Source organism: Strix aluco, chromosome 5 (genome assembly GCF_031877795.1).
Source record: "Strix aluco isolate bStrAlu1 chromosome 5, bStrAlu1.hap1, whole genome shotgun sequence".
NCBI classification, from domain to species: Eukaryota; Metazoa; Chordata; class Aves; order Strigiformes; family Strigidae; genus Strix; species Strix aluco.
In genome coordinates this window covers 81656450-81682276 of record NC_133935.1, presented here as the reverse complement: position 1 = coordinate 81682276, position 25827 = coordinate 81656450, and the positions used below count along the sequence as shown (strand labels likewise).

The 25827-nt window shown below is 43.8% G+C and overlaps 1 protein-coding gene and 1 long non-coding RNA gene across 5 annotated transcripts in view; one reads left to right on the top strand and one right to left on the bottom strand.

Annotated features, from left to right (window-relative positions):
• SEPHS1 (selenophosphate synthetase 1) overlaps nt 1-21926 on the bottom strand; it is a 25113-nt gene extending 3187 nt beyond the window's left edge. For 2 of the 4 annotated variants that reach the window (XM_074827972.1, XM_074827973.1), the window contains exons 1-8: nt 18993-19080; nt 18420-18681; nt 15141-15244; nt 10299-10406; nt 9295-9449; nt 8385-8475; nt 4911-5010; nt 3159-3371 (exon numbers count right to left, since the gene is read on the bottom strand). In XM_074827972.1, the coding sequence (XP_074684073.1) occupies nt 3159-3371; nt 4911-5010; nt 8385-8475; nt 9295-9449; nt 10299-10406; nt 15141-15244; nt 18420-18681; nt 18993-19001 (1042 nt within the window). In that variant the 5' untranslated portion in view covers nt 19002-19080. Of the gene's footprint in view, nt 1-3158; nt 3372-4910; nt 5011-8384; nt 8476-9294; nt 9450-10298; nt 10407-15140; nt 15245-18419; nt 18682-18992; nt 19081-20875; nt 21131-21800 lie in introns of those variants that run through there. The other 2 variants (XM_074827974.1, XM_074827975.1) reach the window with 2 other exon arrangements.
• Nucleotides 21187-25827, top strand: LOC141924800 (uncharacterized). Its single transcript, XR_012623671.1, has 3 exons — nt 21187-21303; nt 23592-23777; nt 24919-25827. It is a non-coding gene; the product is annotated as an uncharacterized LOC141924800 (long non-coding RNA).

The following is a 25827-nucleotide window of genomic DNA, read 5'->3' as shown; positions in this document are numbered from 1 at the left end:
AACTACAAGAAGTCTTCACCTGTGCAAGGTCACGGCCACCAGCTGTTTAAGCTGCTGCAACGTACATGTGGAAAATGAAGCAGCAGTGCCCCTCTGCACTAAGGCAAGCAGCATGTCATGGTGTACCAGGCTTTTGAGGTCTGTGTCAGCCATCACTGAAGACAAAGCAAATGGGCTGCAGACAGAATGAACCAATGGCCATAGTGGTTTAAGAGCTCCCTGCACGCTTCTTTTGGGGCTTGAAAAGACACAAATACTTGGTATCTGTCCTGGCTTACCTTTCTAAAAATCGATGGGTTTTTTGGTAGGAGGTTTTGAACAGTGTTGGTTTTAACTGTTCTAGTGCAAGCAGGGAACTAGACAGAAAACTTCAAAAGCAGACTAGACGAAGCTTTGCAATTAAGAGCAGAGATACAAACAGTTCATGAATCAAGTCCTTGCTCCTGGCTAACGGCTTTGCCCACAATGACTAACAAAAAGATGAGAACATCAGCCTTGCCTCTTGTCAGGAAGTAACACAGCCCTTCTTTTCTATCCATCTATTTCCTCAAAATTCGCACAAACACCACATTGTTGAGATACTTCTACTACACTAAAAAAGTTGGCCCACACCAGTCAACAGTTTATTAGGACTGGCAAAAATACACACATGCATGAATATCTCACGCAGAATAACTCTGTAACTTATTTCTGCAAATAATCAATCTAATAAACAGAATTAAGTTTTTTGAAACTAAGTGTCCAATTGCAACTTTGACCTTTACCAAAATTATCTAAAAGAGAGCGCAAAAATCATGTAAAATGCAACTTTAAGAAAATACACCATAAGCAAGAGTGCCTGGAGGATGGAACAGATGACATAACAGATCTTTCCAACACTGACTTTTGTCAACAGGTGCCCAACAAATGCGCACTGGAAAAAACCCAACAGTCTTAAAATCCATTCAAACTGTTTTCCAGTAAATTTCTCATTGCCTGCCCACTCTGCTGAAAAACATCTGTTCACAAATGAAGAAGCTACAGACAGAGCATTCCTGGAAGCTTAAGACAACAGAGAACGAGTATTACAGTATGAACAGCCCTGAACAGCCCCCCAAAAGGCATCCTCACAACTGGATGTAGAGGAGCAGCAAGGCAGATGCTTTGCCTTTATATAAATCAACCCCAGGACATGAAGTGTGAGAACAGCCTGGGTGTGAATGCTAACGAGCCATCCCAGCACACCCTGCCCAAGCTGATACACACTGCTGCAGTGTGTCAGGATATCCCGTAAGCCTAAAGCCTAGGGGACTGCAGTTACACAGCTTTCAGACCAGAGCTACAGTGTCCACGTGGCTATGGATCTTTCTAATATTTGGCAGACACTGCCCTGTAACAAATCCCTACAGCCACCCCTAATGCAAGAAATGCAATGCTCTGATGAAATCAAATGTACATGTTTCGAGGCACCCAAAGTTCACAAATAACCAGATACGTCTTGCTGGTTTTTCCATCATCATCTATCTATGTTGAAACACAAGCCATTCAGGGTTTCAAAGACACCTCTTCCTCTTAGTCCCAAAAGAGATTCTGAAGTCAACTGTTTTCCACTCCCAAGCACTCTCACAGCAGCGCGTACATCCACACCGTTTTACATTCCTTCAGTGAAAAGACAGAACTGGATATCCCCAGGGTGCAGGATGGGCAGCTCTGAAGACTCAAACACTCAGTTTGCAGCTAAACCATTCCCATGTCAACTTCTATCCAAACCTGTGCCACAGCCACTCACCTGAAAGAGCATCTTGCAGTTCCAGCCCTGTGTCCACGCTATTTTTTGGACTCTTTGCAACTCATAACAAATGCTACCAGCACTCTGGTTATGTGGGCTCCTGGGTAGTAAGAATCTGCCTGGTGCTACCAGCCTTATTGACACAGCTTGCCAAACTGCCACCAGATATTTCTGGTCTCTGTGGACTGACGCTGGATTTGAACTCTTGAAAGGGTTCACGTACCATATCCTATTACACATCATCTGAGCCATACAGTGTCTGTAGGACAGAGGGTCTGTTTAAACACAGATGGCTAAGGAACAATTCAGCAGATCATTCTAAGTTGTGTATTCACTAGGGGAAAGGTTTATGACTCTCACTGTGATGCTTCTTTCCAGATCTTTGGACTGTTTTGCTTCAAGGGGCCCCCTCTGTTGTGGGCTGCAGAGAACTTGGATAATACTTTTGGAGAGCAGGAAGAGGGTGGGGAAATGAGATAAGAGACAGATTTGTTGCTACATCTTCCCCATTTCCCAAAGAGAAAGAAAGTCAGACTAAAGAAGAAAAACAAAACGGAACAGGACAGAAGATTCAAGGGATAAATGAAGTCTAGAGACTCCCAGCAGAAGACAGTGATCATGCTAGTCAGCAAAGTGGCCTATGCTTAATAAGGCAACTTCAAAACCATCAGAAGTTCTTATGACCTGATGACTGTGTAAATTTTTGTCCATAGCCCAATTCTCAGTACGTCTGTTGTATTCATTGTCACTGCAAGTGGCAGCTTTATTAAATAGAGAACTCAAGTAATGAATGGGTCAGAAACCAAATACCCTTTTTTTTTTGTTGCTGCTAGTCACAGTTCCTTAAAGTCAGATTTCTAAGAGAGAAAAATCTGTATTGCTGGAAGTCTGTATGCTGTGGACAGAGAAGACCTCAGTTGCCAAGACTGGCCAATTCAGCACTAAACTTTACACATATTCATAATGAGAAAAGAACCACCACTCATTTGACTGACAAACCTACTGCAGGTGGCTTTACCTCTGAGAAAAGTATGTTAGCTGTGCTGGGATTTTCAGATATTCACTGTTCTGGAGTTAACAGCTGAGAGAAAAAGGTTTCAAAAGAATTCACAACCATCACTAACTTCTAACTGCAAAGTGTTCTAGATACAGCAAGTTGTAATAACAGGTGTTTCATAAGGATGCAGAAGGGATTCAGAACAGAATGGTAGTTTGGAAGTTAGGCTGAAGAAGTTAATTGTGAACAGTTGTGTGGCTAATGCTCATTAGCTTGGCTATATGCCAAACCAACTGCTATTCTGAATGAAAAGCACATAATTTGTATATTTGAAATATTACATTCTAACATGGAGGTGTAGGGAAGGAAGAAGGTAGTACAGCTGTCACCTACCTGAAGTCTCTGGACAAGTCCCGTGCATGAGGCCAAACATATTGCCACAAGCCTTACTGACAGCAGCCATTTTAGCAAGAACAGGAAGGTTATGAATAACAAAGGACACCTCATTTCGCTGCTGCTTGGCAAGGTTTTGTGCATGCCCCAGGATTCCAAAGCCTGTGATGTCTGTAGCTGCATGTGCATTGAAAGTGTGCATGAGTCCAGCAGCTACAAGAGATGGAGGGAAAAAAAACAAATCAGAAAAAATATTATAAGGAAAAGTAATGCTTCAGCAATATTGTGCACAGTTTGAATGAAGTTGCATACCTCTAATTTGAATCAGGTTGGGTTACTCTCTAAATAAATAAAATTTTTAAAAAATCGTGCTTGAACGAAACTGGAATTCACCAATAGTGCATGTAACCCTTAAAAAATTCAACTTGTATTTAAGGTATTAAATCATGCTGAAAATCCAGCACCAAAGTTATATGTATGAGCATGCTCTATTAGACGTGTGCTACTAATTTATATTAGCAGTCTAAGAAACAGGGATTTGCTCCAGCTTCAAACTTTCCAGAGTTGAGGGCCAGAGAAGTTCCAAGCTCAGCTTTGTTTCATTAAGGACAAGGACCAGTCCTCAGTCAGTTTTCTCACATCTCTTCCCCTGCCACTGTGTTAAAAAAATCACCTCAGAACTTAAGTTCTGGGCACTTAAAAGTTTAAGAGCTTAAGAACAAAGCCTGCAGGTTGTGGGGGCAGGGCCCCAGACTCCCCACCTATGCATTCATGAAATTCTTGGGCATTTGCAACTACAGAGCCCTGGGTGGGAGAAGGACACCTCTGCATGCAGGACAATAACTCCAATTAAGAATATTTAAGTATTGTTAAAGGTGCCTGACAGGAGTGAGTGGAGAAAAACAAAACAAAGAACGCTTTGCCACCCAATACATGAGCAGGACCCGAGTTCTTTTCCATAAGGCAATCCTGATCATTTATTTTTCCTGGAAGACTTTGTGAAAGAATGAAAAACCAGTGGGATGACATAACAAATACCAAATGAAAACTGAATAAATGGGAGAAGAGATATTTAACTATCTCTGTCCCTTCAACTGAGAAGTAAGGAAACACCTAATTCAATTCTCTGCTCCTCCCAAGATACTTTGAACAAAAAAAGTGAAATCCTGGATTGAAATTTCTAGGGTAAAAGCAGAACCATCTCCCTACCAAAATTAAAAGAAAAAAAACCACCCCACAAACCCACAAAAACGGGAGAGAAGACCCAAACCAGAAAACACGTACTACATATTCCATATTTTGGGAAGCATGTAACATGACAAAATTAAAAAATAAAAATGTAAATTGAAGAGTATAAAAACGAAGAGCTTTTCCTCTTTTATTCTACTTTGAATTTTTTTAACCTTCTTACAGTCAAGCCCTCACGAGTTCTCTAGGCACAGAAGATAAGAAGGAACAAATCCAATATATTTCCCTTTAAAACATCCTCTAACTCACTCGGATGTTACTCGCAGCACTCACATGAGTCATAATCATCTCCAGAAGCATTTGTGTTTTTGCTGTGTAATTAAAAGAGGGCGTTTGATTTTAATTTGCTTGCTTCACAAACACTGAGCAGCAGAAAGATGGGGCAGAAGGAAGGGATAAAGCAGCTGTGTCACATTTCCCCACAGCAGTGAAATGAAATTAAGCATGGAATTTAAAAACCCACAACCTCCCCTCCATCCCCCCACCACACACATCTCTTCTTACCTGTTCTGTTCAGTCGTGCCATGTTCATCATTGCTTCCTGGTATGCTAGTTCTACATCTTCTTGCGTTACCACTAGTTTGATTTTATTCCACTTTTCTGGCTAATGGATGAAATAAAAATGATTCTTTTAGATTTTCAGTTGTATATTTTAAAGCACACCCTCACCACTTTAAAAAAATCCTTCATCCAAAATGTAAATTTTTTTTATACTCAGTGAAAGAGAGGCAAAAGGTTCAACAGTCAGAGGTATGTGCTTCACTCTGCTGTACCTAAGTCAAGTTCATTTAAAGATCTGTTAGGCACTAAGCACCTCAAATCTTGATTGCAGCAGCAGACTGGAATGGAATAACCTACCCTAGGGCAAAAAACTCCTTCAAAACTCTCTGAGGTGAGCTCTGCAGCCAAATGAAAAGAACTTTGTTGCTGGGTGTTGAGATTTGTAATCTCTAGCTTCTTGGTTTCTTAAGAGAAAATTCTTGATTTCACATCTGACACTTTGATCGAGAATGGCCACTGATATCCGCACTCCAGGTCTGAGGAATGTATGCTAAATCAGGATGTGAGTTAGGATTAAGGCAGTTTCATAAGCTTCCTTTACAGTTTAATACCACCATCTCCTTCCACCCATTCTCCAGTGTCTTGTATGAACTCATGCCTCCATCATGTTCTAAGCAATGTGTTTCATCCCAAAAGGGTCTCACAACAATTTAGGAAATGGTACCTTTATAAAGGGCAATTGTTTCATTCAAAGCTGAAGTAATTCCAGATCCAGAATGAAACAAAGCAACCATTTAGCTTTTAAGAGCAACACTACAACCCCGTTTAAATTTTCTTCTTTTTTGCAATGGAAATAAAATTACTGAGAACTGAAAGTAAACAAAAACAGGATAGGTGAAGCCACAATGCCTACACTGCCATTCCACCGAATAACGGCATAGCACAAACTTCTTACTAAACCAAAGGTGCAAAAACTACTAAGAATTGGTATATGATGCTGCACTGGGGAAGGATCTTGCCAAAGAGGCTCTTGCTCTTAACAAAGGAGCGCTGACTTCAAGGGGTGTAAGAGATTGGTGTTCTGGATTGGTGTTCTGCCAATCCAGAAATGGCAACAAGGGGAAAGACTGGTCAGCCAAAACAAACCGTTTGTTAAAGAGCAAAGAAGTCTATCAGTAAGATCAGAGCTTCTGAAATTAGGTTGAACTGGGTCTGACCAATTAAGTAAGAGAGAGAGCAAGCAAAAAAAAAAAAAAAAAAGAGGCTATTAGAGAGGGGACAGAATAGTGATTATTCTTACTGCGGGTATGACTGAAAAACTTGAGCAGTCATTCTGCCTTAGTTTTCAAAAACACAGTTCCGAGGCTGATCATGTGATGGAAACTGGTCAGATGATGGGAGTGGAAGTGACAAGTGAGGTGGAAGCAGAACTCAAGGCTGAGGCTAGAAGACACAGGTAGGATACAAATTCCTCTCCACTGAGCAATCAGATACTGGGGTTAGCAGACAGGGAACAAAGGCAGAAAAGTTCACAAAAGTCCCCAAACAACTTTTAAGAGCAAGCTTAGATTTTCAAATGGGACGGGTCTGCAGACAACAGCAAGGGCTAGAAAACCCCTTCTGAAGGGGCACATCACAGCAACCCTTTTCATGCCTTTCAGCTGAAAGAGGAAAAGGCAAAGGGATGCCAGTTCTGGGCTGTGGACCAGCCTAATCAGTCCCCATCAGCAGCCTGGCAGCGAAAGCCACAGCAAACAGCTTCACCACCCCAGCACATCCCTGAGCGGGTCCTCTGGGGCCCTGGCAGGGCCCCGCTCCCTGCAGACCCTCTGCAGTCTCTTCCTTTGCACCCTGTGGCAGCTGCCACCAGCAGCACAGCTGGGCCCTGGCTGCAACAATGCCAGCAGCAACCAAGCAAGGAGGACAAATTTTGCCTCCATTTGGATCTTCCTTTCACTTGTCACCAGGAATTCATTCACTACTGCTCTGTTTAAATACCTCAGCTTTTAGGTTGTTTTGCTGTTGTGTGTTGTTTTTTTTTTTTTTTAAATTTGTTTTGCAGCCACATATCTCTACATTCCAGTTTTTCTTTCTCGCCTATGCATAAACTTGCTGTACTATGTGCCTTCTCCCATATACTTTTCAATACAAAGCCAAATTCCCTACCAAAATTTGATTTTTAGGTGGATTTGTGATGGGTAATTCTAGTTTCACTTTCCCCACTCTTTCACAAAACAAAGCTGAGGAAAAGGCAGCACAGCTACTCAGAAATTTTCTTACCACAATCAAAGATATATGCTGTTTACTTGTAATAGGAGGATTGATTTCCTTGCTGTCCTCATTTTTCAGACCAGAAAGTGTTTCTGGTTGACAGTCAAGGAAATTAGAAGTACTTGAAATATGTGGAAATTCAGAATATCCTTAATTTGCAAGTCTGTTTGTCAGTACAATAGATATGTTAAGAAGTAAGATTATGGCCAGAAAACATATTATAAAATTGGTGTCTTGTTGTTTCACTTCATTTTCCTATCAAGATTATCTGAGGCCCTGATCCTGATATCTGACTGGAAAATGCAGGTTTCTGCAGAGGTCAAAATTGCTAGGCCAGACCCTATGAAGGAGAAAAATATTTTTTTCTTGTTGCTCACACTTCAGACTCCAGTGAAGGTTTAAGCTGGTTCTCTCCCACTTTTGCTAACACATGCTTTGTAATTAGAATTCATCTGACAATGTAGTGGCCAAAAGCCAAGACAAAGTAGATTCCAGCTCACTCCTCTGCCAGTCTATTGGCTCAGTAGTCCCAAAAGTAGAAAAGATGCATCTTTTTAAAGTGTAAACTGAGCAGTTATAATTCTGAAGACACGTACTGGGAGCCAGACAACATAAGCAGATGCCAATTTTGCAGTCACTTTTCAGTTCAGTAGTTACATTTTTGCCTGAAGTAACAGATGGAAGTATGTCTACATACATAATGCTGCTAGAAATATTCTTATTGGATGCACAGGGTAATACATGTGAAACGTAGATATATTTCCATGTACACAAGCAGAAAGCCCATGAACACAGACAGCGATCTTGGCCTAATTGCCATCAATAAGCTTTTGCCAATTACTTTGGCAGGTGGAGTAGGGCATAATTTTACCCAGGGTGCTAGTCTGTTGTTCTGTTAGTAAACAATTTTGTTTATTACAGCAATGCCTGAGAACTAACTAAGAATTAGATGCAATTAAGATGGGCTCACTAAGCACAAAATAGTAAACTGTCTCAATTCCAAAAGAGTTTTGCACATAAGCAAGTAAGGCTGACACACCAAGGAGGAAGGAGGAGAGAGAGGTAGGTGGTAGATCATTCCCAACTGAGCCCTCAGCATACTTACTACACTGCTGAACTTTCTCATTTTGAGGTTCTGAGGGAATGAGGAAGGTCACCTTTAACTCACACCCCTCTACCCTATTTCTTTTTTTGCAGTGTACTCACAATATCTAGCCACTGGTGGACAGCTACAGCCACTTGTGTTCCCAAGGGTTTAGTTAAAACAAGCACATCTCCTGGCACTGCATTGTCTGGCCTGAAAACAAAGAATTCATATATTAATTACATAGTCAAATTCACACACATTATCAGGAATAAGTGCTGATAATTACGTATTCACAGACCCATGTATCTTGTTGCACAGTTAAAAAACTGACTAATTGCAGAATTACCCTTTGGGATTCATTGCCATGGGATATTATCAAGCAAAAAGCTGCAAACTTATTTGAAAGTGCTAATCCTTCTTTCTTGGAATATAACAATGCTTGCAGTCAGACACACACAAAATTACATCTTTTCTTTTAATTTACTGGAGATGTAAAATAGGACAGGGAAAAAAATTGACCCTTGTTACTTCAGGGCATAAGATAAGCATCACTAGGATCATGAACAAATGCATTCATGTAGTGTAACATGCCACAGTGGGACATTCAAAATCAGCTACTGATAAATGGACAGAATGCTGTAAACACAGTAATTCTGTAGTTCTCTACAACCATTAATAGGATAACTGGGAGATGGTTTAAAATGTATGTGTAAATATGACAGAAATTTATGTCCCAAACCAGTCTTCATTACCTTTAAAGGTTAGAAGCTTAACTCTCCTGTCAAAAGGAGAACAGGATTAAAAGATACTGGGGGGTGGGGAGAAGAAGGACATCCTGTTTAAAAAAGCAAGTATGTACAGAAGAGATGTGGCATCTGTTGAGTGCTAAGGACAAATGCAAGCAGGAGAAGGTACTGCTTTATTCATCAGCAGACAGATCACAAGATCACAACACGGTATTTAAAGGTTTTTTTTTTTTACTGTATCCCTTCAAACCAGTGCCTTTGATTGTTTAGCGATTTAACTTACATTATAAATTCATTAGGCTGACAGACTGTCGTGGCCACTCCTCCTAAAACAATCCAGGGATTTAACACTGTTTGGCCACCAGTAACAGATGTTCCTGCCTCTTCTGCTGCATCTTTGAAACCCTGGATAATTAGAGGCATCACTTTGTCTCTTTCCTAGAGATCAAAACAGAAGTCAGAGTTCCATACACAGCAGTGCTAGTCATTTCAAGACTGGTCCAAGGCTTTTAATCACTCAAGCCAAATGCCCTCATGGCAAATAGTTCATGACAGAAAAGCCAGCCTTAGGAAGAGGTTAGCCTCCTGAAAATTGCATGTTATCCCACTGAGCTATGGTTTTACAGCTCTTTGTAAAAGAGGTGAAGAGACTCTCTCACGCTGAAGAAACATTCTTCAAAAGGTCATATAAAAGTAAAGAAATCAGAGTTCTGGAAACTCAGAACAACTATCCTGCAGTGCAGTGCAGTGCGGCAAAGTTAAATCAAGCTGCATTTGGCCTCCGCTAACCTGCAAAATTTCAACTTACTTCCTTCTAAGAATAAACATCCCTTTTTTGCTACAGCAAAACCAAACATGCTGGTCACTTCCACAAAAAAAAAAGAAAAAAGAAGAGAAAAGAAAAGCAATTTATTTCAGTCTTTTCTGCTTCAGAGAGATGTTTTAAAGCTGCCATAAGCAAACCAGAAGTATCTATCCAGATTGATATGTGAATTGGTAATCAAATGCTGCCTTGGAGCAGTATTGTCCTGAATTGACAGAAGCAGGGACCCCGTTTTGGTGGAGTGAAGGTATTAGCAGCAGATTACAATGCCACAGAAAACTGAACTTTTAGCAAGTGACCTCAGAATGAGGCAAGACCCACACTGTGAACTGAGACATTCAATAAAACCATCTCTTATTTAAAAGGGTTCAAACTTTGAGGAGAAAATACACGAAAGGTAAATATATTCTAGGCATGTTTAGCTGTTTGGGTCTTCCTTCAAAAGCAAGTACCAAAAATCTTACCCTATCTGTCATTTTATTGCTTATTCCAAGGAGCATCAACATGTTGTCGCATTCTGTGACCCCCATGGCATAAAGGTCACTTAGGACATTGGCACACGCTATCCGTCCCTGAAAAAGAAAGACAGACAAAAAAATAATCTGCAGGACTGTTTGTGAATGTTCAAACACCTGCCATGAACAAAACTTCCAGCATGAGTTTGCAGTCTGAGACAGCTGCTTATTCCACAGGCTCCTGAGTTAGGAAACCCAGCCAAAGATGTGGCGTGATCCATTTCACGCAACATGCCCACCTAGAAGTGCAGACATCTGTTCCCTTCACAGGTAAGGAGAGAATTCATCCCAGCCGTCTTGGTCAACATACTCTCTCACTGACTACATGGGAATCCCACACTGAGTTTAGACTGGATGGATGACTAATTTTATGGGCTGAAGTTAAATTCAACAAAGTCTAAGCTCAGTTTACTTCATCTGATATTTTTCTATTGATTTTATTCTAGCACAAAACTGCACACACTGATGAAGATGACCATCATATGTAATTCACAACTGCTAGGAAGCTCATCTGAAAAGCTGTACCTCTTCTGCATCGGAGTATGTAGGAGAAAGGGACCTTGATGAGAAAGCTCTTTGTTCCTCTGCACTACCCTGGAGGCCACATCTACACTCCTAAGTTTTTACAAGAGTACTCTTCTTCCCGGAGGATACAGTTGTGCTGCCAGCACAGAGCCACGATGGGGTGCTTCTTCTGTCAGGACGTCAGTAAGAAGCTGTCTGCAGAAGACAGCATGTGCTAGGGATTAAGGAGCTGGGGGCTCCCAGAAGCTGGCCTTGTCACGAGTTAGGAGCACGAACAGCTAACTGAGGGGAGATGTCTGTCCTCTGCTGCTGGTAGAGTGAGGGAAACGTGTCTACTCTGTCACTTGTTCAAGTGACAAGATAAGACTGAATTTTGCCACAACACATACATTTTTATTAACTTGTGTGTGTGTGAGCATGTCCACTAATAAAAATTTGTCCAAGAGACAAAACTGATCATCCGCTGAAGACGACTAAGAAGTTGTGAAGCTGACAGGACTGAGAAGGCATCAGTTGTGACACATGACCTTAGCTAATCTAATTTTACTAAATTAATGGATCAGAGTCAGGCTTTGTTGGGGTCTGGACCCAGCACATATGAGACATCAAGTTTCCTGATGAAGATGAAGAACTTTCTGATACAGGATGTGCCCTAAGGGATGGCAAGATAATTTAAAAATACAGGAAAAATTCTGTTGTGTTACTCTGGAAAATGTCACACATTTTATTAAAATTGTTTTAGGTTTACAGCTGCAGAACTGTAATCAACATCTGGTTTTATGATTTTAAATCTGTGCTTTTCATAAAGTTCAGAGGCAACACCACCACAACAACAACATGCTTAGTTGACACAAGTTGGACTACAGAAAGATGCTTTAGCTGGAAGATAAATCTGGGGAGTGCGGGGGGGTGGGAGGGAGAAGGAACATGTCCAAAACCTTACAGTCTAATCACAAATCCAGGATTTTTGCAAAAAATTAATATCTTCAGGCAGTTACCTCACTTGCTGATGACATGAAATAACACCTCCAAATCCCAATTAAATATAAATCAGTTTTTCATAAATTCAAGAGCTTCCAGTGGCATCCCTCATAGTTGGAACTGGAATGTGTTTTAATCATTTAAATCTTAAACCATTAAGAGAAGAGTGATCTGTATACTGCACGCTTTGATGGATATTGGCTGTTAAATTTCTAGATGCTTAAGAACACTAAAGCCTGCCATTTTCCTTTTCTGGAAGAGGGCTATCAAACCATTCTCCACTATCTTCAGTATTTACTAAGCAAACTGCTGGTTTATGCCCTCTTAGGAATGACAGATAAGTTTTTAAAACCACACTGACAACAGCTCTCTATTCTAGTAGTCAGAGGTCAGTCTAACACTGCTTTTGCCAACTGGCAAAACCGCTATGGAAACAAATTCAGGGAGTACAAGCCTGGAGGAGCAGAAGGAACAATACATGGCTTGCAAACACCGATAAACACAACAGGGTTCACAAACAGGGGTCAGCCTAGCTGGATCCTGCACGCTGCTCGGCTGCTTGCTTAGTCCCCCTGAAACACAAGTATCTGTGTATGATACTAAGAACTATTTATATGGGTAAAGGATGAAGTATCAGACACCTGTCCCCAGTCTTGGGTGAAGAGTCTTCTTAAAAGAGCACTAAAAAGGTCCTTGGAATGGAGGGGGAAGTCCACTCTGAAACCAGCCAGTTTCCTGCTCCTGTACTCAAAAAGGTGTTTCCACAGTCCCACAACAGAGGCCAGTACCAGTCCTATGATAAGTATCAAGTGGCTTGATACTTATCACGAAACCTATTTTCAATTGCTTGTAATTTTTCCAATACTTCATTTCCAATTTTTCCAATATTCCATATAAGCTGAAAAGTCCTACGCTAGATACAGATTTTACAGGTGTACATCCTAGGGATACTCTGCACAACATGGATTGAGTGTTTTCAAGAACAAAGAGAAGGGGACAGGGGAAAAGAAGGAAGAGGGGTTTTGCATATAACTGCAGAACTTTGTTTTAAAATAGCCAGTGACAGTGAGAGAAAGCTCTTTTCTGAAGCAGAAATCTGAAGTTCAGCTGAGTCCACATGCAGTTTTGCCTCCCTCAGCCATTTTCTAATCCCTTATGTCACAGCACCCAGCTTAGAGTCCATTTGCACTTCTGGCTTTCCCTCCTTGCTTCCTCTCCACCCAACCAGGAAGAGAGATCAGATAAGGAGCTGCAGGTAGACACTGTGCACAGAGAAAGAAGGAGACTCTAAACCAGGGAACACCCACCCAAAAACTAGAATTGACTTGGTAAGGAGACAGAGCAGAAGAGCAAGAATAAGTGTGGACTGCATGTGAGTGATAATGAGAACAGAGAGTGGTAACAACAAGCATGGGTCAGGGGGCATCTAGACTAAAAACAGGGAAAGCAGCAGTTGGGAGAAGCAGGGCAGCAGCAGTCCGTCTGGAACAGAGGAGTCCAGAGCACACTCCTTTATACAGTCTGAACACAGACTCAATATTCCTGAGTCTCACCATTCCTCTGCTCTTACAACCATCCCTAAACCCCATGGCAAATTGTACGTGACTGTCCTCCAACTGATGCTGGTCCACACAAGAAAATGGCAAGCTATATTGCCACAGGGTACTCTAGTCTCCAAGAGAGAGGTCTGAGTAGAGGAGCCAGCAGCTCCAACCCCACTGGATCAATCACTGCAGGTATCAGCAAGAAGAACAGGGATTCACTTAGCTTTTAAGAAGAAATACACATGTGTAAACAGATTAGGAAGTGGTAAGCCACCACATTAAAATGAATGTTGACAAGAATGAAAAGTGAAGGACTTGAGAGTTAGAAAACACCAAAGTTACAGCTGCTGGTGCATCTGGATCACAGTATAGACTGTAGCTACGATGCAACCACTAAAGTCGGACTAAAGCCAAATTTACATTCCACTCCCACCACGCTAGTCTAAAACTCATCTGGGCACAGGCTCATCTATCCACTCCTGTGGCATCTCAAACCTTTTGTATCTCCAAGCAAAACAAGCCTTCCCCTTCACCACAGCCTTCTCACACTGTCCCTCAAGTTTTTGTTATGAGGTGACAAAAGACTTTCTCAGCTGATGAACTTGAAGACAGCTCTCCAACTACATATATATGTATTTTCTTCTCTGGTCCCTGACAAGTTGCCACATGATATTAAAGCAAGCCACTTGAATCAAATTTCTCAGGAGAGCTTGACAACTCTGTACTCCAGAGGCCAGCCTGCGCTCTTGGCTGCTCAGATTGCAGAAAGAGAGCTCTTCTGGAACAGAAATCAAATATAAGCCTAGCTCCTTTGTGCACAACACCTGGTCAAGCATGCTAAAAAAAAAAAAGTCAGTCCCAATCTCAAAGTGTGTGTCCAAAACCTACCAGACAGGTCTCACAGAACAAACAACGAACCAACAGCAGCAAATAAAGCATGCAGTCACATAAACAGCATGCCTTAAAGCAAAGGAGTCACATTCAAATCACAGGAAACATGAATTCTAGCATTTCTTAACTTTCATTTAACGAACACCTCCTGTAGAATTCCTTACAGCTTTACTAAGTCCTTTTTTAAAAGTTGTTTCCCCACAACCTTTTGTTCAAGTCAATAGTGATCACTGCCACACATAACACCAGAGAGGAATCTCTGCTGAGACGGACTAAACGAAATGGGGACACAAAAGGAACCAAAGTCAAAGTGCACGCAACTCCCAACAAGTCATTTCAACTTACCCATCTGCCAGCAGAGGGAAAACTGGTGTTCACCAAGCACTCTAAAGTTGCCAGGTGCTACTGCCAACTACTGTCGTTTAGGCACTTCCAGTTCTAACATGCTACCTGGTTATTTCAGAACCTCCAAAAAAGGCCAATTACAATGCGGTTCTGCTCATAAGTGGAGTTTACTGTCTGCTGCTTCAGACAGCTCTTTTTTTCCCCCTTTTGGGCTTTTCAAGCCAAATCCCACAGAGCAACAGATGGAGGGAAATTTGAATTAAAGGTGGCAGTTCCCCCAACTTTCACCTATAGAAAGCAGCACTGCAGCATTCCTGGGCCGCATGGAAAAGATTACAGAAACTATGCCCTTCCCTCTTCATGTGTATTTAGGAAAGACTCTGAATGCAGTTAATCGAACAATTAGCACTGCACATCTAGAAGAAATGGTCAAAATTGCCATCAGATTGGTAAGAACACAAATCAAATCAGCAATATAGCTAACAATTAAGTTTAGCCAACTTACCATCATATAAGGATCATCCACAATAGGATAAATATAATCTGTCGTCTGGACCAACGACAAACCTCCATGTCTTAATGGAATAACGCAAGTATCCATCCCAATTCCTGCAAAGACAGAAATCCATCTGTGAGGTAAGTAACTTTGCCCTTAATCATCTGTTGCTCTTAACAAGAGAACTTATAAAACATGCCTGTGAAATACAACTCACAATACTGCCTACACAGACATGGCAACTTCCTTCCTTAGAGAAGGAATAGCACAAGTAAGAGGAAAACCAAGCAAAAAAATGACAACTCCTGACTGGAACAGAAATGTAAATGGCTGAAAGCAAGAACTAAACCGAATGTTCTACATTTTTTTGCAGTATAATAGTAGTGCATTAAGAACATCTGTGCTTGTATGTACCTACATTTAAAGTGAAGAGGAACTACATAAATTGATATTGTCGAAAGCAAATAGGTTTTCCTGTCACTCTGATCTCAACAAAAACATAGTGACGGTTTTAAAAGGACATAGCCTCTCATAAAGGGCATTTCCTCACTTCAGGAGCAACAAAAAGAATGCCACAAGTCACAGCCTAGGCCCTTGGTGGAAGATGATTCACCTACTTGGAGCTTTTGCAACTGTGTTAACCTCACCTTACTGCTGTGAGGCTGAAAGGCGGCAAGACGACCTGCTAGACAGGGAAACTCCTTTGAGAAAACCACAACACCGAGCGCAGCCTTTTCCCTGATGGTGGATATTTCAAATAGATTAAAACCACCTGGCATTTGCTGCGATGCAAGAGCCCACAAAAAAGCAGCAGGTGACAAATCACAACGTGCTAGCAGAGCTCCCTGTTGATAACCTCGTGCCTTGTGGCAATGGCAGGTAGGTTACCTCCTTCCTGGGCTGGCAGCAAGCTGCCTGGAAATACTCTGCATACCTGGCAGGGCAAGAGTCTTCAAACAGCCAGTTTTCAGGGAGCAGATGCCACACAGTAACTTTTCCCCATGTATTAATGAAAAATGCTACCTAGCAAGAGCTACAAGCCAGTATTTGGCAGTGGCCTGTTCAGGGATGGAGTGAGCTGCTGTCATCTGAGGTCCTACCAAGGACACAGAGGAGCAGAAGGTCTGCCAGACAGTAGCTAAATAGGCGGAGAGCATCTTGCCTCTCCTGCCTACAGAGGCAGATCTCACCTTGGAAGAGAAGGGATCCTGACAAAAGCTTATGAGAAGTAATTCAGGGTTGCTTATCCTCTGCAGAAGCTACCAAGCCACTATGCACGATGCCCAGTGTCTCCAGGGAAGCGGATATAAGCAGTTACAGGGAAGCGGCTCATGTGCAGGAGCTGTTTTGCCCTCGGTTCACCTATTCATGCCCCAATGCAACACTGATTTCACTTGTGCGGTTTTCCACAACTTCAACAGAAGTGCTGTTTGACAGACAGGCCAAGGGGCCACGATGGTCCTTCTGAGGCCATGTTTCTGTTCCACCAAAAAAAGGACTAAATAAGGGAATCTGTCCAGAGAGGTCACTGAAAACACTGATTTCAAGGTCCATAACAGCTCTGAGAACTAATATCAAACTTGCAGTTTCTTACTTATGGAAAAACTCACAGCCATATTTAAGGTTGCTCTGGGTAATACCACCTGCAGAACTAAAAAAGAGTGAGCTTGAGCCTGCTGTTGGCAATTTCCCTCTTGACTGCACCTCAAAAGCATGGTGCATACACACAGGCGGTAAAGTTACCTGTTTATACCTTTTAAGCACAAGGCATCAGAGGCAAATCACACCAAACTTAGCCAAAGACACATTTGTTAGAGGGATACTCACCACAAAAGGTATTTTTAAGGGACCTGAACTCTCCACCTTCTATTACTAACAGATTCCCTGTTACATAGTATCACACTACATATTGATGGCATTAGTCTACTTCTTTTACCTTTTCATATAGCTGGCAAGGAAAAATCTATTAGCAGTTCCATTACTGTTTACAGTCTGCAAGTTCATAAGAGAAAAAAAACCCAACAGGTCGATAATTAAATCTAAACCAAACTATTACTGATTTTAGAAATTTGCCAAATCAAGCTGTTGTGAACAACTTATTTAATTTAGAAAAAAACCATATAAACAGCAATTTGGGGATAAGAGAAACTGGAAGCGTCCTTCATTAGGGAATATTAAATTATAGTGCCACCCCAGCTCCACACACAATTGCTGCTTAGATATTTCATACAAAGATTGTCATTGTTTAAACAAGAACACGGGCTCCTTACTAATCTCTCACCGAATTCAATCTCTGCCAGAACAATGGGTTGCAACCTGTTAGCCTGCTAACAGACAATTAGCAACGTTAAAATAATTTTAAATAAGGTTATTGGACACTAAATTGATAATTAAGCAACTTCAGAATAAATGCTGCACTGATATTCCTAAACTGAGGAAAAAAATTTGTTCTGTGCTGCCAAGTAGAGATTGAATATGCAGGGCTGAGTAAATAGACAAACAGAATTAAAAGTGTCATTAAACACATTATCTACATTAATTTATCTATATCAATATTAGGTAGAGTAGCTGGTATCAAAATACCTACGTTCGCCCTGTTCCCCATGTAGGTGGCTTGTGCAGGTTGTTTTCCCTTATTGCTTGCATCATTGTGCAAATATCAAAGAGAAAGTGAAGCTGGCAAGAACACAGAGGTCTTGGAAAGACAGCCTTTCCCAGGCAGCTTCTACAGGTGAGCAAAAAAGTTAGAGTGGGGAACAACGGAAGGACTGAAAGGAAAAACGACAACTGTGAAACAATTCGCTCCCCGTCAGCTGAAGCGAGAAAGTTTTCTCTTGTTCACTTTGTCTGACCCAGGAACAGAGGGGAGGGAGGGGAGGGAGAGGGCAACTTCACCTGTGAGTCATCTAATTGCATAAAATTCCAAAGGCAATGTATTAATATAAAAGTCCAGAAATTAACTGATATGACTTCAGTTCGCAAAGCATCTACTGAGGAAAGGGAGGAGGAGACTAACGCCTAAGCACGTGCCTATCACGGTGGCCATTCTGGACTGTTTTTTCTTCGTAGTTGAGCACACTGCAGGATGCTAAGTAAAATAATATGCTTGTATCCCAGATGCCAACAAATGACAACACGAGATTCATTCTTCGGATTTCTGGACGCTGTGCATGCATTATACAACATACAATTTTCAAACCAATTAAGCAAACCGCAAAGGAGACCGCATCGCTAAGTGGACCAAACTAAACTGAAGGACCACACATGTCTAGAGGAGCAACTACTTACCCAACCTGGGCATAACTGCCCCCAGGAACTGTTCATCTTCCTGAAAATGGTTTTCTTGTAGAGATTCAAGCAGTTTCTGTAACACATCTTGTGGCACTTTGCAGCCTGTGCCTTTCAGTTCAGTGAATCGGGTCAGACGGAAGCTCTTGTCCAGTTCATAACTTTCTGGGTTAAACGACTCCCGAACAGACATGGTTCTCTCGCACAGACTGCTGGTCTTTCCCACCCCAGAGCAACGGTATCGGTTTCTCTGCTGATCAGTCTAATTTAAAAAAAAAAAAAAAAAAGTTAAAAAATCAGGAACATTGAAAATTCCTAGGACCTGCAAGACAACAGGTTTTCCACATGGAGCAAGTTAAAAAGAAAGAGAAAGCGCCCGATGTCCTTGTTCACTGGTTAAGACAGGTGGGCACATCTCACACAACTCACTCCTCTAAGACTACAAAGGAATGATTCCTCTTCCTACCTTCCAACATTTAAAACTATAACTATGCCAAGCGAATCAGAGAATGAATTTCTTTTCCAGATATACTGCACAAGTTTTTCATTACAAAAAGAATCTAACACACTTACCGACCTCATTTAACACAGAGGTAATGAAAGAAGTAATAGCTCCCAGAGCACCAAGGCCAATTTCCAAAAGGCAACCTGGGCCCTCATCCTGCAACACGTTCAGCGGAGACATCTGTTTGTACTCAGCTCAGTGCAGAGTCGTAATTTTAGCCATTAACATATTAATCTCAAAAATAAGATGCTTTTCAAATAATGGCTCTGCTTCAGTTCTGATGCAAGAAGCCGAAACTCCATAATACACCTGTTCTCCTTGGGGGAAAACGCAAGCCCGGTGTTCTGTTAGTACAGGTAACAGAAGAACAAAGAGGCTGTATTTACGTAAACTGGTTTACCTACAAACATGCCAGTTTACCTTTTAGTATGTTCGCAGACATAAAAATGTTGAAAAGTTTCTTGCCTCTCCAGCCCTTTTTTAGTCAACTAACAATACTGAGAATACAGAGAACTGCCCATTAAAATGGTAATGTAAAAAGACACTGATGCAACTCATTTAATAAAATTCTTAACAATGCACGTCTAATTTTAGAACGTTTTTCCACTCTGACTCACATACACCACACTCCAAAACTAATAAGAGGCCTAACCAAGACACTGACTTCTAAACAGGAACGGCTGTGATAAAATGCAATTCATCTTTCTCAGAAAAGTTTTCAGGAATTACTAAAAACAACCTGTCTGCGGTAGTTTCTTAGAAAGCAAGGATCCTGCCTAACAACAAGAACAGAGTTCAGCAGTCGCTGACAAAATCTGATACCGATGGTCATGCCGTTACGAGCTTAAACTGGAAAGCAAAAAACCGAACCCAAGTGACTGGTCGTCGCCAAGTCTGACTGCGCTAAATACAAGAAAGAAGTAAATCTACCAACTATGCAACTGATTTCCCCTAAACAGCATTTATTAACAAGTATATCCGTTCCAGAAACCTTTAAGTCTACTAATTTATTGAATATACTTTGTAGGAATTGAAGTTTTAAGCTCCCTGGGAACTTCTGATGTGGAGCCCAACTCCCCTTTACAGTGCTTTCCCTCCTTCTCTGGGAGGCGTGGCACTTATTTAAAACAAATCTTCCAAAGCCCAGGCTCGGGCAGTAATCCAAACTCTAGTTACAAGAACGTGTCTTGGATGAGCAATGAATTCAGTTCGTAGCTGTTGTCTTCCAAAACAAGACACCGAGCACTTGCAATCAAAAAAAAAAAAAAAAAAAAGATAGTGTCTGGAAAACAACCTGTCAACAGAAATGGGAGACAAAAGCTTTTCAAGGAGGGGGATTTTTTTTTTTCCCCCCTTCATTCTTTTTTAACGCTTCGTTCTAATTAATTCCAGAAATTTATAAAAAGCAGCTTGCCCCACAAGGGAAACATTTTCCTTCATCTAACTAGTAATTGCAATATGCTTAGCACCCCCTACCTACTTATACAGGAAAGGATTCAGAGGCTAGATCCCACCAGGAACTTTTTGCAGCCTTGAGGACTGTAAGACACAGTAAATTACATTCCCCGGTTTGAAGACAAATACTGAAATAAACAAGACGATTTTATTTAATGGAAAACATCCACAAGGCAACAACACAATAACTTTGTAATGAAAATCCGAATAAAGCTACATGCAACTATGTATTTTGCAGACTGCCATGGGAGCACCCTTCCCTGGAAGACCAAGTTTCTTGTGACTGCTGGCAGGCTGTGCGGGCACGCAGTCTGCGCGTTAAGCATCTCTCCCCAGTAGAGGAGAACACCTCATAACCCAGATGTTTCTTACTTTAAAAGAACGGTATAATAAATATTAAAAAGTGAAGTTTAACCCTTGCCTCCCTAAAGAGCGGAGAGAGGAGAGCACGGGAGGAAAAGGGGAGAGTGAGGAAGAACCAGAGGCAGGTACCTACCCAAAACAAACCCAAGTGCAATTAACGGCAGCCCAACCGCCCGAGACCTACAGGGTGAGGAACCGCAACAACCATTTATCCAGGGGGTGCGGCGAGGAGCGCTGCGGAGAGACATGGCTCTGGGACACCTTAAATTTCCAGCCGCTGCCTTTAAAGGCAAGCCAGGGCCTTCACTGTTGCTCTTTGTGCAGCCGGAGAGGAGGAGGAGGAGGAGGAAGAGGAGGAGGCGGCGGCGAGGCGGGGGGGAAAGAAGAGCAGCCCGGCTCACGGTGTGCAGAGGAGCCGCGCAGGCACAACCCCCGGTTCTGACCCGGAGGGGACAAACCCCGCGGGGATTGGGGGGGGGGGGCGGCTTGGCCACGGGTGAGCGACACCCCCCTACACCCCGACCCCCCCGGCCGCGCGGGTCCGGGCGCACGTGCGTGCAGGTAAGATGTCAGCGGGGCGGGGTTAACCCCTTGCTGGCGGCCACAGGGCGGGAGCGCGCGCGCGCGCGCGGGGCGGCCGGTGGGACGCTGGGCACCACCCCCGCCCCCCCAACTCCCGCCGCCGCTCCGTGAGGGGAAAGGGGGGGGGGGGGGGGGGAAGGAGGGAAAAAGGAAAAAAAAAAAAAAATGTCGGCGAACGAAAAATTTAACCCGTCCGCTGCCGGCGCCGGATTTTTTTAAAGCGGCCGCGGCGGCGGCGCGATGAGGCGCAACCTTCCCCCCCTCTTCCTCCGCCCTTCCCCCGGGGCCGGGCTGAGGGAGGGCGGCGGGGCCCGGGGCCAGGCGGGCAGCCCGCGCCCCGGCGCCACCGCGCCGCCCCCCGCGCCCGGCCCGGCGTAACGGCGGAGGCGAATTCCCCTTTAAATCTCCCCGCCTTGCACCCCCACCCCCCCCCTCCTCCTCCTCCTCCTCCCTCCCTCCTCAGGTCTCCCTCTTACCGGCTCGCCTCCTCGCCCTCCGCCTCCTCCCGCGAACGGGACTCCCAGCCCAGTCCCACAATGCACCGGGCGCGACGGGCTCCCTCAGCGCCGCCTGAATAGAAATGCCGCCGCCGCGGCCGCCGCCGGGCACGGCGGGGTTAACACCCCCCCCCCCCCCCCCCCCCCGGCGCGTTCCCGCGCGCGCGCACTCCGTGGCAGCGCGACCGTGTTTCAACCCCCCCCCCCACCCCCCCCCCCGCGGCGCCAAAGGGGCTGCGTGGGTGCGCGGGAAAGCGGCACGGTGAGGCCACGCAACACCCACCCCCCGTCCCACACCCCCCCACAGCCCGTTCCCGGCGGGTTGCGAGTGTTGCACCGCGCTGGGTAGGGGTCGTGAGGGGGGGGGGGTATCCTGCGTGGGGGGGGCCGCCCGCGGGAGGAGGCGTCATCCCGAGGCGCAGAGCAGGTTTTTAAGCGGGGTTTAAAATGAGGCTTAGTGCGGTGAGGGTGGGCGAGGGGGTTCGTTTCCTCCAGCCCTTATTGCATCCCAGCCGGCGGGATGGTCGGTGCAGGGGTGTGACCGTTAGCTCCTGTGGGGGGGCGGGACGGGGACGGACCCCGCTGTCCAAATTTTAACATTTCCTTAAGTACACGTTTCTCTTGTGAAATTCATTGCTCCGAGACGTTGTCCTTGAACGACAAAAATGTGGGGTTTGAATGCGAAATTTAGCCGGAGCTGAGGAGACTTTGCGCTCTTCGCAGACGGGTCCTCTCCACCTGTGCTGAATTTTGCCTAGAAACATTTGATCCACGGTGCGTGCTAAAGTTGGGCAAGACGGAAACCGAGGAGGTCAGGTGGACTTGACAATGGGCAAAATTTAACCAATGTTAAATTTTTTTGGCTGCAGACCAAGACTACGGCCCCGGGGAACCGGAGGAGCCCTCGGGTGCCATCTCCAAGGGTCCCCTCGGTGTGTGGCCTGTGGAGGGCTGCGGTTACCACAGCAGCAGCACCGCACCCCGGCTGGGTGCATCAGCGGGTGACATTTTTTACCCAAAATCTGGGTTGGATCATGCTTCAGAAAAAATGTAATCTTGTTTTGAAACAGGTGGTGATGAGCTCAGCACAACCCAAGAAAGCTGCGCCGTGTTTAAGTACCCGTACAGCCAGGACATCCCTCCTTGTCCGAGAGTATTTACCTAAGTCAACCCTTTTCCATCCCCGATTTGCAAAGCGTCCCGTATTTTCTTACACATTTAGTATATAAATCACTGGAATCTGACATATCTTTAACAAGTATGATTACCAGTGTCTTCTCAGTTAGTTTTTCTACCTGAAAGCGGTTTACGTGCTACTGAAGACCCTTTTCCAAACCGATTAAAGCCAAAAGTCTATGATTCTCACTTAAAACTTGTCTTGCTTTACATGCAAGACGTGTTTTCCTCAGAAAGGAGGGGATTTCAGTGTTATGGATAGCATAGGGCCTAGTTTTACATTGCCAAATAGATTAAAAAAAGGCACTTCGCTTCTTGTAATTTGAAATTAAGTACCTAATTAGGTAATTGCCTGTTAATTCAAAGGCTGCCTTTTGTGCAACCGTCTTTGAAAAAGTCCTGCCTCAAAACAAGCAGAAAGAGAAGAAATTAAAATGTTGCTTTTCTTGCCTGATTTTAATTACTCCTTTTATCTCCAAGCGAATGTAGCGCCCCTGGACCGCGGTGCAGAGGACCAGAGGTGCACGGGAGCTCCCGGCACCGAGCAGCTTTAGGAAGTCACTAATATTATCTGTATAATTAATTGATTTTCAGGCGCCCACAGTCCTGACCTGGAATTTGAACTCTTCTTCGGTGCCTCTCCCTCCATCTCAGAGGGAGAGGGAGTGGAAGATCTCAGGATCATCCGATTGCCATTCATCCGAGCTGATTTACTGAGCACTGGCTTCGTATCATGCCTGCGTGCTCCTTGATAAATGATTTCAATCTGAAAAAAATCCTGTAAGTATCTTGAGGGGTGGTAATTGGATGCTCTGATCTAACATTTCTCCGTCATTTAGCCATCGCCTCTACCACCAGCACCTCATTTAAAAAAAAAAAAAATCATGAAACATAAGGAAAACCATGAGATAAAAGGAAGAAATGAACGTTGCTGATTTTTAGGCGCTGACTTACAGTTTATTCCTTTCTAATTTTTTTTGAGGGGAGAGGGAACTGAATCATATTTTCATATTTGTTTCCACATCCGTGAGGGCTAGACACTTATTTCTTTAATACAGGGGAAAAAAAAAAAATTAAGATTTCCAGGTGGTAGCATGGCCAAAAGCAAACCTGAATACATGGAAATTCATGCCAAGGTGGTGATGTCTGGTGACGCTGCCTCGTGCCCTGTGTTACACGCAGGAGTGGGAGGGAGGTACCTGCCTCGCGGGTGCTGGTGCCAGGGGCTGCCCCTGTCCCTTCCCATGGTTTCTGGGGATGGGATGGTCACATCTGAAAACACAGATAGGGGAAAGGGTCTCCAGGAAGGAAAACATGCAGGGGTATCCATGGAGCCCGTTAGTATGGATGTGACCCTCTAGAGCTGAAACTAAACAGGCCCAGGGTTTGGAGGTGGGCACTGTGCATAATTGACAGCACTGGTTAATTGAAAGCACGCTTCTTGGCATGGGCAGTGGTGGAGCATCCTCAGGTGGATCTGTCATGCCCCGGTGGACATGTGCACCGGTCCCTCCTGCCTGCGCTGGGTGAGCCTTTGTGTGGGCAAGCAGCGGGCAGGAAAGCGGCTTTGCCAGCAAAACAAGCCAAGAGGGAGCAGCGAGCCACATCTCTGCTGCAGCTTCAGGTCGCTGTTGCTGCAGCCAGCACGCGTGTACCCCACACTTCTGCTGGGGCCCCACGACTGAAACAGCAGCTGGAGGACGTGTGGGATCAGAAAGGGAATCCTGTGCATCCAGGGGAATGTCCTTTTGGTGCAGGATCGTAAGCAAAACCCTAGAGGAGTAGAGATGGATCCATCAGCCCTGTCGAGAGCCCGCACTGCTGGAACCACCTGTTTCATGTAACATTCTCCTAGAGTTAAATACTTGTTTTCTGGAGTTAAAAAAATGATCAAATGGCCTTTTTTCTTTTTCCCCAAAAGACTTTTTTGCTGCCTGCGTGCAAAATCTCCAGGAGAAATTCCATGATCTGGCGCGATTTGGTCTGATGCCACGAGAACAGCCTGCTCTGTGCACCTTAGGAAGTGCAAAAAGGAAAAAGAAAAGACGACAGAGCCCGCTGTGCTGTGACCCCTGGGTGCTGCCTGATCGCTCAGTCACATCAAAGCCGGCTGCCTCCTGTGCTGACGCGAGGACGTGACAGATGTCCTTAACCTTTACAGGTGCAGGGCCTGCATTTCTTCAGTCTTTTTACCTTGGATGACTCGGAGCATGGATTATTAACAGCACAGATTTCTTTGGCCAAAGTCCTTCGTTGTGTATACATCCAGGTTAAATCTAAGCCATATTTCTGATCCATGTAGGTTTCTCACTTGGTTCTGCATCTTTGGTGTTTACAAAATGATCATCGTTTGAACTTCCCCTGTTTTATTTCTTAAGGGTCAGCAGAAACTTCTTTTTAAATTAAACAATGCGGTCTCCCCCTGCAATGTTTGTAACCAAGAAACTGCAGCATCACAAAAGCATGAGAAAATATTGCTGATTAAAACCAGGGTAAGAAATGGCAGCAAAGTGATTTTGTTTTTCTCATTGCAGAATTCACAGTGAAGTGGCTGGTTCAGCCCCCCCTTGTGCTGAATACTAGGTTTAATGTACTGAGACTACTTCCACTGGCATGTAAGGCTGGTCATATGCTTTTGATACAAAATCTTTAACTTTGGTGGGATAATTTAATTTCTTGTGTTATAAAACACATCTCAGCATAGCTTTTCCCCCACCTCTCTCTGTTTTGACAAAATAAGTTTGTGCTATTGTTGGCTTTCCTTGCCTTGTTTTTCTCTTCTTCCTGCGGCTCATTAATATACAAGCAGTATTAAATAATAATGATGCTA